The sequence below is a fragment of the Thamnophis sirtalis genome, unplaced genomic scaffold (genome assembly GCF_051295495.1).
Source record: "Thamnophis sirtalis isolate CommonGarterSnake01/CBP01778 unplaced genomic scaffold, rThaSir2_p1.2 scaffold_3, whole genome shotgun sequence".
NCBI lineage: Eukaryota > Metazoa > Chordata > Lepidosauria > Squamata > Natricidae > Thamnophis > Thamnophis sirtalis.
Window position 1 is genome coordinate 124,070,995 of NW_028261383.1, and position 12,234 is coordinate 124,083,228.

The 12,234-nt window shown below is 41.5% G+C and overlaps 2 protein-coding genes across 7 annotated transcripts in view; one reads left to right on the top strand and one right to left on the bottom strand.

Annotated features, from left to right (window-relative positions):
• The first annotated feature begins 2,450 nt into the window (after window positions 1-2,450).
• Window positions 2,451-4,602, top strand: H3-3B (H3.3 histone B). Its single transcript, XM_014075115.2, has 4 exons — window positions 2,451-2,655; window positions 3,177-3,320; window positions 3,638-3,791; window positions 3,900-4,602. The coding sequence occupies exons 2-4, from the start codon at window positions 3,193-3,195 to the stop codon at window positions 4,026-4,028; spliced, it is 411 nt and encodes a 136-aa protein (XP_013930590.1). The 5' UTR covers window positions 2,451-2,655; window positions 3,177-3,192; the 3' UTR covers window positions 4,029-4,602.
• A 514-nt stretch (window positions 4,603-5,116) lies between these two features.
• The window catches only part of LOC106556138 (uncharacterized), a 33,572-nt gene continuing 26,454 nt past the window's right edge, over window positions 5,117-12,234 (bottom strand). For 5 of the 6 annotated variants that reach the window (XM_087709918.1, XM_087709921.1, XM_087709919.1 and 2 more), the window contains 4 exons: window positions 7,205-7,264; window positions 6,883-6,965; window positions 5,976-6,070; window positions 5,117-5,394 (listed from right to left, as the gene is read on the bottom strand). In XM_087709918.1, coding sequence (XP_087566044.1) covers window positions 5,360-5,394; window positions 5,976-6,070; window positions 6,883-6,965; window positions 7,205-7,264 — 273 coding nt within the window. In that variant the 3' untranslated portion in view covers window positions 5,117-5,359. The remainder of the gene's footprint in view (window positions 5,395-5,975; window positions 6,071-6,882; window positions 6,966-7,204; window positions 7,265-12,234) is intronic. The other variant, XR_015696005.1, reaches the window with a different exon arrangement.

The window sequence follows — 12,234 nt, forward strand, 5'->3', positions numbered from 1 at the left end:
GCCAGATGCGTCACGCATCCACCCTGGCTCTGCAAAGGGAAAAAAATGTTATGATACATCACGATACATCATGTGACATGATCTAGTTTGACACCCGTGCTGTTGTTGTTAGTTACGAAGTTGTGTCCGACTCATCGTGATCCCATGGACAACGTTTCTCCAGACCCTCCTGTCCTCTACCATCCTATGGAGTCCATTTAAGTTCACACCGACTGCTTTGGTGACTCCATCCAGCCACCTCATTCTCTGTCGTTCCGTTTCTTCTTTTGCTCTCAATCTTTCCCAACATTAGGCTCTTCTCCAGTGAGTCCTTCCTTCTCATTAGGTGGCCAAAGTATTTGAGTTTCATCTTCAGGATCTGGCCTTCTAAAGAGCAATCGGGGTTGATCTCTAGGACTGACCGGTTTGATCACCTTGCAGTCCAAGGGACTCGCAGGAGTCTTCTCCAGCACCATAGTTCAAAGGCCTCAATTCTTTGGTGCTCAGCTTTTCTTACAGTCCAACTTTCACAGCCATACATTGCAACTGGGAAAACCATAACAGAGGTAGAAGGTTTCAAAAGTCAAATGAACAGTATTTGGAAATCTATTGACAACCAATGCATTACAACATCTACAACATTGATGTATTATGTTTGAAGCAGTTCTTGATTGCCAGTACATAGCCAGCTGCATTTTGCAGCAATGAGGACCCAGATTATTGGGGGCAATATTCTGACTCTCTAAACTGCTTAGAGAGGGCTGTAAAACACTGTAAAGTGGTATATAAGTCTAAGTGCTATTGCTATTGCTAATTTCAGTTTTCAAAGATAGTCCCAGACAGTATATTACAGTATCTATCCTCTGATGATGAGAGCATGAGTTACCACTTCCAGGTCCTTTCATCATAGATATGAACAACAATTGGCACATCAGTCATACATGTTTATCAGGGCAAAAGGAAAAATTAAAATGGCCCTATAAATAAAGAATACATAATTCTTAAGAGCATCTGGAGGGTTATAAGTTGCCTGTGCTGGTTCTGTAATAAAGTATGTTGCTTAAAATGAATTATTTTTAATTGTATTTATCTACACTTAAAAATGTAATTATGGTTGATATTGCTTTATACCATATCTAGTACTTTTGTATACTGGCAATATATTGGCAGTATATTTATATTCTGTGTGTGAATGGAAATAAGATTGTTAATTATATCCACTTTTTTCCAATTTCAAATCTGATTGTAAAATAGTACCTATTGGTTTTTTTAAAAAAATGTGGTTGATTATGCATTACATTAAGTATGTTTTATTGAGAGGTGTTCTCAGCGTAGCAATAATGCTAAAGTAAATAAAGATTGTGAATTCATTGACAAGCATACTAGTAGTTTCTTTTCTGCTTTATTAACCCAATTTAAAAATAACATAATTATTGATTTGTACCCAGATCCTCCTGTAAGTAGCTAGAAATTAGCCATAGGATCCAGCATTGTTACATGATTACATTTTTTAAAATATTGTTTTGTTGTAATTTTGTTGTGTTTTATTAGACAGTTGTATTTATGTATGACAGGTCTAAAATCATCTAGACAGCTTTCATGGCTAAGGGGGAGCTAGAATTCACGTGTTCTTCAGGTTTCTAGCTTGTGCCTTACCCACTAGACTAGACGAGACTTGCCAAATTTAACTTGGTATGCATTTTATATCTAAAATACACGATCAACATTGTACTTTACATGCAACAGCCAACTGTCATTCTAGAGTCTAACTAGATTCTTTGTAATCAGACTGATCTCAGTTTTTTGTCATTTTGTACTCTATAAATATGCAGTATGCCCATTTTACATGGTTATTTGATTATGAAAACTAGATTATGGTCTGTTAGTTTTGCTAATAAAATATCAACAAACCCATTCTATATTGTTATTTATTTGATGATTTAAAAATGAATTAAGAAACCTTGATATGTTAGTTGTTATAAGTATTAAGCAAATGAAACGAAAAGTTGTGGTTTATGTGCTGCTTATAATTGAACTTTACAAATGTTCCTTATTTATAGATAACATAAACTTTGAGAAATAAAATTTGATATGACGGCAAAAGAACGTCAGATACAGTCAACTACGTCCTCCTACCTCTGCTACCATTTCACATTCCCTTCGTGTTTGCCAGGCTGTGCTTTCTCTAATTTGCCCTCCCCATTGAGTCCAGGACACTCAGAATGGGCTGCTTTTCTTTCCCATTGACTTTCCATTGTAGAGCTTTGCAACAAAAAGTAGGATCCAAACCATGTTTTCTATTGTCCAATCAGAACCACCAGCTTCACTGCGATTCTAATTGGTTTGCTCCGGGCCACGGTAGCCAATCAGCGTGCAACTTTAATAACCAATCGGCTTTCGAGCTTCCATCCAATCGCATGCAGGATGCGGGGAAACTGTCTTTGTATCAGCTAACGTCATGGCGCCGGCGAAAGCAGATGCCAATAGCTCCGCGCGTTGCGTGTCTATATTGTGACGGCATGACGTTTTAGGTTCCCTCCCTCTATAAAGACAGCATCCCAGCAGAGGGAGGGGACAGTTAAGGTTTGTAGTAAGACCGCGCGGTACGTGTTATTCGTCTATTCACAGCGGAAGTGTGGTTGTTTTTTTTAAAAAAAGGATTTGTTCGCGAAAGAGGTGAGTTTCGGCTGGGAGCGAGCGTGTGTGGGGGGGGGGACAGTGAAAGTGGGGAGAAAGAAAGGGAGTCTCCGTCCTTTGGGGAGCAGATTTTGTGAAAAATGGGTGGAGGGAAGAAGTGGAAGGCCGCTTTGTTCTTGGTCGGCCGCTTAAGGAAAGGCCGGAGACTTCATGCCGGCGGTAGTAATGGGAGCAGAAGGGAAGGAACAAAATCGGGCTTCCTCTCCGGCGTCGCGCGTGGACAAGCAAGCCGGAGAGAGAGCAGCTCCTGGCGGTGCGCCGCGCTGGCTGAACCCTCCTTGGCCCTGTGCCCGCATGGAGGAGGACTCCCCCCTCCTTCCCCGACATCTGCCGCTGCCGTTCCCCTCCCGCCAAAGCATTTCCGTCTCGGGGAAGAGGAGCAACGAGTATATGGCGGCTGGAAGTGCCGGAAAGCCCACCTAGGCCTTCGGATCGACCTTGGGGAATTTGGAGAAAGCTGCCCCCATCCGTCCGTCCATCGGATTTTCTTTTCTTTTCAGAAGAGTGTGAAGAAAAATGGCCCGTACCAAGCAGACTGCTCGTAAATCCACTGGTGGCAAAGCTCCACGTAAACAGCTGGCTACTAAAGCTGCTAGGAAAAGCGCCCCCTCTACTGGCGGAGTCAAGAAACCTCATCGCTACAGGTAATAAGACAAAACCGCCTGGAATGTGTTTTTTAGGACAACCGCCAAGCCGATCTGTGGAAATAAAAGGATTAAGGAGGGAGTGGTGTGTGTTGTAACAAAGTTAGCTTTTGTCGCTGTGATTCTAGTGTTAGCCTTGCTTTAACTATAAATGCCTCACAGCTGTTGTCAGCAACCAGGCAACCCTGCCAAGATTCTGTGGTGTATCTTTATGTCTTTGAAACTATTTTGAAAGACGTATTTAGAAATTGTTATGTGCTGTGAACAGACTCCCTTACTCTCTCTCTCTCTCTCTCCTCCCCCCCACAAATCTTCAGACCTGGTACTGTGGCGCTGCGTGAGATTCGCCGTTACCAAAAGTCAACAGAACTTTTGATTCGTAAGCTTCCATTTCAGAGGCTCGTAAGGGAGATTGCTCAAGATTTCAAGACAGACTTAAGGTTCCAGAGTGCAGCCATTGGTGCACTGCAGGTATGAACCTATTCAAGTACTACGGTACGATTTTATGTGGGGAAAGGAATAATGTGTCCTTATAGGTTAATGTCTAACCAATAGCTTGTTTTTTAATCTTTCACACAGGAGGCTAGTGAAGCCTATTTGGTGGGTCTGTTTGAAGACACAAATCTCTGTGCCATCCATGCCAAGAGAGTTACCATTATGCCCAAAGACATCCAGTTGGCTCGTAGGATACGGGGCGAGAGGGCTTAAAAGGAAGCAGTTTTTATGGTGTTTTGTAGTAAATTCTGTAAAATACTTTGGTTTCAATTTGTGACTTTTTTTTGTATGAAATTGTTTATAATATGTTACATTTGTACTTAAGTCATTCCATCTTTCACTCAGGATGAATGCTAACAGTGACTGTTCACATAAAACTCAGTGATGTGAGCCCTGTTGCTCAATAGTGACAAGTTGCTAATATGCAGAAGGGATGGGTGATCTTTCTTGCTTTTCATGCATGTTTCTGTATGTTAATGACTTGTTGGGTAGCTAAAATTGTAAGGTACTAGAATTGATATAAATGTGTACAGGGTCCTTTTGCAATAAAACTGGTTATAACTTGATTCAAGTGTTTAACAATTGGGACTGTTAAGTCTGACCATACATCACTGTGACAGAATGTGGACTTTCTAAAGGGGTAAAGAACAAGTCTTAACCACAGTGTAACTTGCAGTTTCCTAAAAAAAAAGTAAATCTGGCAGCTATAGAATACACTATGTGCATTTATAATAGCTATTTTATATATTGTAGTGTCAACATTTTTAAATTAAATGTTTTACATTCACATGAGTCCTGTCATTGTTGTGGGAAAAGTAGCTTTTCTACTTGGGTTTATGCTTAAATCAAGTTGAAGCATGTTTATGCTTTGTATTTATCCCCAATTGAAGTATTAGCTTGCAGCAATTATATAACAAGTCAGTGAATAGTCTTTCTGATTTTGATTCTTATGTTTGCAGAATAATTTATAAACTAGGAAATGCTACTCAGTTTCTTAGAAATTATTTCAGCCTTGTTTCTAGACTAATTAGGTGACTCGTTTAAATGAAACTAGACAAGAACAGTCCAGCTTTCTGTGCTGCCTCTTTAAAAAAAGCTGTTCCAAGTATTACAACCCTTTGTTTGAGAATATAAATGTACAGATTGTTTTAGGATTATGTCTTGTTAGATGACCTATAATGAGTATTTTAAATTTTAAAAAAATTGTAAAGTTGCCTGCTGAGAAACTGTTCAGTTATTTGATTTGTTTTATCAAAATGGTTTTGCTTTCAGTATAGATACGCTACCTTATGCAAACAATCTTATTGCTTCAGCTTGATTTTATTCCATTCTGAAAATTGGCAATGTAAACATTTAAAAAAAGCAGTTGAGTCTTCTGTTTGATTTATCTAGAACAATTGTATCTGGACAGAATTTTAATCTATACCAAGTGACTCCATAATCCAAGAGTTGACCCATCAAGATATCACTGATTGATATTAGACTTAAGCAGCTCAATGAGGCTCCAAAGTAGATAGAAGCCCAGCGGCAGAACATCACATCTGTCAGACAAACCACTCTGTATGTTTAAATCCAGCAGCTAAAGAAACAAACAACAATTGGTCATGTCTTGAATTATTTTTTGGGCATATTACAAATAGCTTACTGCTATATTCATAAATACCTTCGTGCTAGATGTGTAGTTGCTAGCACTGTTTACAAACTATCTAAAGAACATTTTGGATTTTAGTTCTAGGAATGTTTAGTCCAACAATTAAACAAATTGCTACAAGTTTGTAAAACTTCAGACATCAAATATTACAGGAACACATGTTAATATGCTGCCTTGGTCTACTTTATTTCTTAAGCTATCACACCGTTATACAGGTATCTGAAATGTAAGAATTGATTAATTTAAAAGCTTAACCAAAGTGATCATAGCAAAGAACTATTAACTTTATGCTGTATATACTTGGGACATAATTGGGTTGCCTTAGCAGGATTTCATTAATGCAACAGGACTCTGATTAATACAACAGCTCATCCCAACCTATGTATTCTGGAGAATGCCTAAATGGAAGAAAGTTGCAGAAGAGGTAAAGCTGTGAAGTATAGAGTAATACACGTTAACAAAATACAATAGCCTTTACTACAACACACATTCCAAACCTTATTCCTTACCAATCCGTTTGATAATTTCCTCACTTTCCTCTTCAGAATTTGATTCAAAAACTAGGCAATCAAAAGTGCTATCATCTGGAGAGTCAGGTGAAGCTCTATAAAATAAAGATGGTAAGTTTAGACATCCAAAACATCCAAAACAATTAGTATATGACTAATTGCCTGTACATAATAGCATTACTCTAATTGGGTCTATGGGACGCAGTGGCTAAGATGCTGAGCTTGTTGATCAGAAAAGTTGACGGTTTGAATTCCTAGTGCCGCGTAATGGAGTGAGATGCTGTTACTTATCCCAGCTTTTGCCAACCTAGCAGTTCGAAAGCATGTAAAAATGCAAGTAGAAAAATAGGGACCACCTTTGATGGGAAGGTAACAGCGCTCCGTACGCCTTCAGCATTTAGTCATGCCAGCCACATGATCACACGGAGACGTCTTTTGACAGTGCTGGCTCTTTGGCTTTGAAACGGAGATAAGCACTGCCCCCTAGAGTTGGGAATGTCTAGCACATATGTGCGAAGGGAACCTTTACCTTTAATGGGTCTAAATGATAAACCAGGCTATCAGGTAACCTAATACATCTTGGATATGAGCTAGTTTATCAACAATCCAATGTATTCAAGGTAACATTCTATGTGGAAGGGAACATTTAAACACAAAAAGGAACTGGTAGAATATGTGCTAAACAGGTAATTGGCATGATTCACAAAGTCCAATAAGGAAATCCTTAAGATTCCTATATTAGTAAAGAACACACTGACATATTTGAATGTAATTGATGGATACACCCTACACTAAAAATTACTACTACTGCTATGACTATTACCAATACTACATGGTGAATGGGACTGGTAAATATAGTCTTGCAATATGTCATCGCATGTGGATGGTTTTTCACAATAAAACTTACAAGCTACAGAAAGCAAAGAGATTGTGGTTATCCAGACGGCGTCCCACACAGGAAATGTCTGTATAAGAATAACGGAAAAGAACCTGAAAATGGCAACAATTTGCAGTTAAGGCATTGGTCAAAGCTCCTTTTTTTGGAATTATTTTTTATTGAATGTCAGTCAAGACAAAATAAAGATTAGATCTACAATTAAAAAAATAACCATCCTTAGAAACATTTCCAGTCTCTATTTTAAGCATGCATTGCCCAGATTATAAAAAGTAAAGACAATAAATTATTAAGAAGACATGATCAAGCACAGCCAGCAAACAAACATTCTAACCTTTGATGTTGTTTTGTGTTGAACAATTACTTCAGTTTCTTTGACGTCGAATAAAATTTCCTGAAGAAATAAAATTACAACTGTTAATAATGCTATTACATGACAAAGCATCCTTAAAAGAAACTTAAAATTGGACCTGCTATGTTTCCAATTTTCTTTTCCTGTTTCCTCCTTCCACCCAGACAATATTGCAACATAGCTCCAACTGAATCACTTTACAGATCAGTGAATTTACCACTTTAAGAGCTAACACAATAATTTCTGCAGTCATCTGAAAAAACAATGAAAACCAACCCTTTGAAAGTTTCATTAATGTAGCAGCATGACTTTTAAACAGTTCTACCTATATGCATTGATCATATTCCTGCCTATTTCTAAGATGGCAGAGCAAGAATTGAATGTGTTGACTTGATATCTAGATCTTTAAAAACCCACATGAGCAAGTGAGCTATAATATTTGGGTGAGACAAGCTGAACAAGCCTGTCCAGTTTAACACTGACCGCCAAAGTCAGCCATCACTTAAATTACAGGCAATTTTGCATCTTCCTTAAGATGTTTTGGGTATAGTTTTCACCACTGATAAACACTGGCTGGGATAATATAAACATATTCTACTTATTACAGTTCTGCATTTCTTTCCGATAGCTGAAAATTCTTCCAAGATTTTATATATTTGATGGATTTTGCTGGGTAGCATTGCCAGAATGACCTAGATTTATATTCCTTAAGCTGTTCAAAACCAGGGGGGAAACGGGATACTGAACTAAAACAGAGGGACAGGTAGTCTTCAACTTGTGATGGGTCACTTAGCAACTATTTCAAATCATGACAGATTCCCCCCTCCTTCCAGAAAGTACTTACAACCCAGTTCTAAAGTTTTAATGGCAGCCCCCCCCCCCCCCCCGGCACATGACTACATTTTGAATGCTTGGCAACTGGCCTACATTTATAGCTGTTTGCAGCGTCCCATGGTCACAAAACCACAATTGACAACATTTTTTGCCAAAAACTGCTGTTTACTTCTAATTTGGGGGGAAAACAAGGGATTTATTTAACAACCATGACATTTGCTTTATGACTGCAACATTTGCTTTAGGATTGAGGCATTCACTTTATGACCACTGCACTTATTCGCTCAATGACCACTACAAAAAGAAAAAGTCCCAAAGGTGCTTTTTTCAAGAGGCAACCGGACTTTCTGGTTTTTCTTTGAAGACGTTTTGCTTCTTATCCAAGAAACTTCTCCAGAACTGGATGAAAAGTCCAGTTGCCTTTTGATAAAGCACCTTTGGGACAACCATGACCTGGATAACTGAGAATCTCCATAGACACCACAAAAAAGGTTGCAAAATGGAGTTTGGTCACATGATGATTCATCATGTGCAGGCACCATGATACAGGCACCATTATAGTTGTGATTTGAGGGCTACCGGTATGTAAAACATTCCATGCTTGTACTACCATTGACCAGTCAGGACTGAGCAGTCTGTTCCCAGACTCAAGCCCAGATGTTTTCTCCAGGCATGGACCTGATACTTGCACATTCTGGAAGATGTGTGTTCAGGGATGAGAAGCAGCAGGAGAGGAGAAATACAGTGCTGGGAAGATAATGGAAAAATCAAAGAGAGGGACAAAGTGCATAGCAAAGAAGATTTAGGTGAAGATGGGGAGAGGGGCAGGTGGGTATGCTGCATGAAGCAAACTACTTGTCCGGACAAAAACCCCTTTTATAAATTTATTGTGAATTCTTCTCATTCACATCCAACAAAGCCTTTCATGGGAGGAATTACAGTCACAGACCTTATCTGGCGTGGAGAGCTGATAGGCCGATATCTGCAAAACTTGGCAAGGAGTCTTGGAGAGTCACGAACCAATTAAGCAAACTAATTGACTCCTGCAACCTCCACTCTCTTTTCGCTCCTCTTTTATTTCCTCTGGGAGACGCCATTCATTGTCCACCTGTGGCCTTACTCCCAAGTCAACCCCTGTTCTTTAGCTGTTCCCTTTGTCTGGCAACTCTGCACATGTGCCCACTGGGAACAGGTTCCAGCTGTTTGTCTGCCTCACTGATATCTGACTCTGAAGGGAGCTGATAACTGGCATATGGCTCTGGCCCCCTCTCTGCCTCCAACACAGAGCCCACATCAGAGCTTTCCCCAGACTCCAGGACTGGCCCATGTTCCTCTCCAACCACCTCACTGTCCAAATCTGCTGCCAGCTCTGCTGGCTGCTAGCAGGCCACAACAGGATTCAAATATGGCAGCAGCTACATGGTTACAAAGGGAAGGAAGAAATTGGAAAGATCAGCAGGTAGGATGTGGCATAGCTTTGCAGGAGAAGAGAGGAGAGGGACATCAGGTTTCTCCTACTCCAGTGATGGGATTCAGCTGGCTCACACCTATTTGGGAGAACCGGTTGTTGGAAGAAATCTCCTCCCCCCCACCCACTTTACAGGGCTAATTCTGTAAGGAAGGCAGGAAGGAAGGAAGGAACATTCTGGTGGTGTTTCTAGCCTAATCTTTATTGTGCTACTTACAGAAACCGCCTCTCCAGTTAACCCTTATCACATTGTCACAGCTAAGGCAAAGCGCCTATCAACCTGAGTGACGTTGAGTTGGCCACACCCACCCAGTCACATGACCACCAAACCCTGCCTACCCAGTTGGTCATCAGGGCAGAGAACCGGTTGTTAAATTATTTGAATCCCATCACTGTCCTATTCATAAGAGGTTTTTTTCCCCGGGAAAAGTATGGAAAACTGAAGACAGCTCTGCAAACGTAGAATGGATGATCATGGCAAAGACCAAGCAATCTGTGTCTAGACTGGTTCCTTGGACCCTCCTCCTCCGGGTAAAGAGAAGATGAGCAATATCCTGTGTTCCAGATGGCTGTTCCCTGCATGGGGATCACAGGCCAACAGTTTTCTGTGGGTTTGAGCACTGGGAGATGAGGGGATTAGCTATCTTGCTTGCAACCATGTCAGAGGCCTTTAAACCCCATGAGGGGTAAACCAAGTAAGAATCACAACCTGATGAGCTAATTCTATTTTATTGCACAAGTGGTCCTCAACTTATGATGTTTCATTCAGCGACTGTTTGAAATTATGTCATTGCTGAATGAAAGGAACTTATGACACCTGCCCAAAGTTATGACCACTATAGCAATCCCACAGCCACATGAATGAAATTTGGGCACTTGCCAATGTGCTCACCCTTATTGACTGATGCCTGAGATGCCCACTTGGTCCCACACCCTCCTCTCTACCCTTCAACACAGCTCAGTTATTTGCCTTTTCCATAGATCTCCTATGGAGATCCTGTTTGGGAAGGAGATCCGACTGCTCTGCCCGTTGGCCTCTATATAAAGTAGGGAGGCCCGGAGGTCATCTAGTCCAACCGCCTGCTCATGACACCATCCTGGGATCAGCCACCAGTTCAGAGCAGGCGCAATTCATTGTGGCCAGCCCCAAAATGGTGCCTACTTCTGGGATGGTGCCACGCAGCCTTTGTGTTGAAAGTCCACACTGCTGTGGCTGCTTCCAGATCTACAGAAAAAGTGACTGAGGAGGGTGAGGAGAAGGGTGTGGAACCCAGCAGTGTGGCAAAGCAGGCCCAAGGCCTGTCGCAACTGCAGAAAGCATAGCATGGGGTTCCTTGGGGGTTGAAGGCCTGGGGGGCCTGGGGCAGGCCATATGTGAGCTGGGTAGGTGCTGTAGTGGAGCTTGGGCCTGTGATAGGTCACCCAGAGCCTTCCCCATCCCTGAGGCATCCTATACTCTACTAATGACCACAACAGAGATAGCAGGGATTGGGGTCATTAAGCAAGAATCACATGATTAAGTATCAACATAACGTGCGACTGTAATGGACAGGCTCTTATGGTCATGCATCAAGGAATTTTGCAAGCCTAAACATATAATCCTCTCCCCCGTCTCCTTTACAGCCCAATATACTGGGGAAGGGTCTCTTCTGAGGCTCTTGCCCCACCCATTATCCAGTTGCAGGCTATGCTGACTCTTATCTGACTCTTGCCTTGGCAGCATCTCTTGGCACGTTTTCCAAAGGTCTTTTCCACATACTTTCACATCACCCTGCCTTCAGACTTGCCTTTTAATTTCGCAAGTTCACAGGGGATTGTGAGAATGAAACGCAGCTGCGTCGCTCCCCATTTCTGCTGGTAATTCCCAACAGTTCACATGAGGTCTCCGAGAACTTGGTTGTGCTTATAGAGGTGATTGCTATCCCTCTGCAGGGAATCTATTGTACTCCCCCTCTCATGCCTGGCATGCCTGATGTGGAAAGAGCTGTATCATTTCCCTACTTGGTCATTCATTCATATTTCACACTTCTTAATTAGCCATCCCCCTCCCTTCCTTTTGCTCTCCCTGAAGCAACCACCATCTCAGAATCTACTGTTCATCTTGATTAGCGGCCAACTCCTTCAAGGCCAGTAGTTGTGAAGAATAGTATTTGTCAGAGAATTGGTAATGAAAGTAGGGCACCAATTGAGGCACCTCCATGTCCACTGTTGCCTCCCATCATTTCTGGATGTGAATATACATGTAATATGAAGGCCTGGCAAGAGAGGATGAAGTATGGGGGTCACCTTAATCCACTATGACAGTGGTGAAATTCAATTTTTTTTACTACTGGTTCCATGGGCGTGACATGGTGGGTGTGGTGCGGCTTGGTGGGCGTGACATGGTGGGTGTGGTGCGGCTTGGTGGGCGTGACTTGGTGAGCTTGGCAAGGGAAGGATACTGCACAATCTCAATTCCCACCCCACTCTGGGGCCAGCCAGAGATGGTATTTGCCGGTTCTCCGAACTACTCAAAATTTCCACTACCGGTTCTCCAGAACCTGCTGGATTTCACCCTTGACTATAACTTTCATTCTTTTTTTTTTTTTAAAGATACATGGGAGAAAACAATGGGCTTTTACGACCTGTCATCTGCAGAATAGAAACAAGCGATGATATAGATTTTCCCTTTACTGTAACAAATCTGTTCCAAAAAATGAAGGTCTGGAGT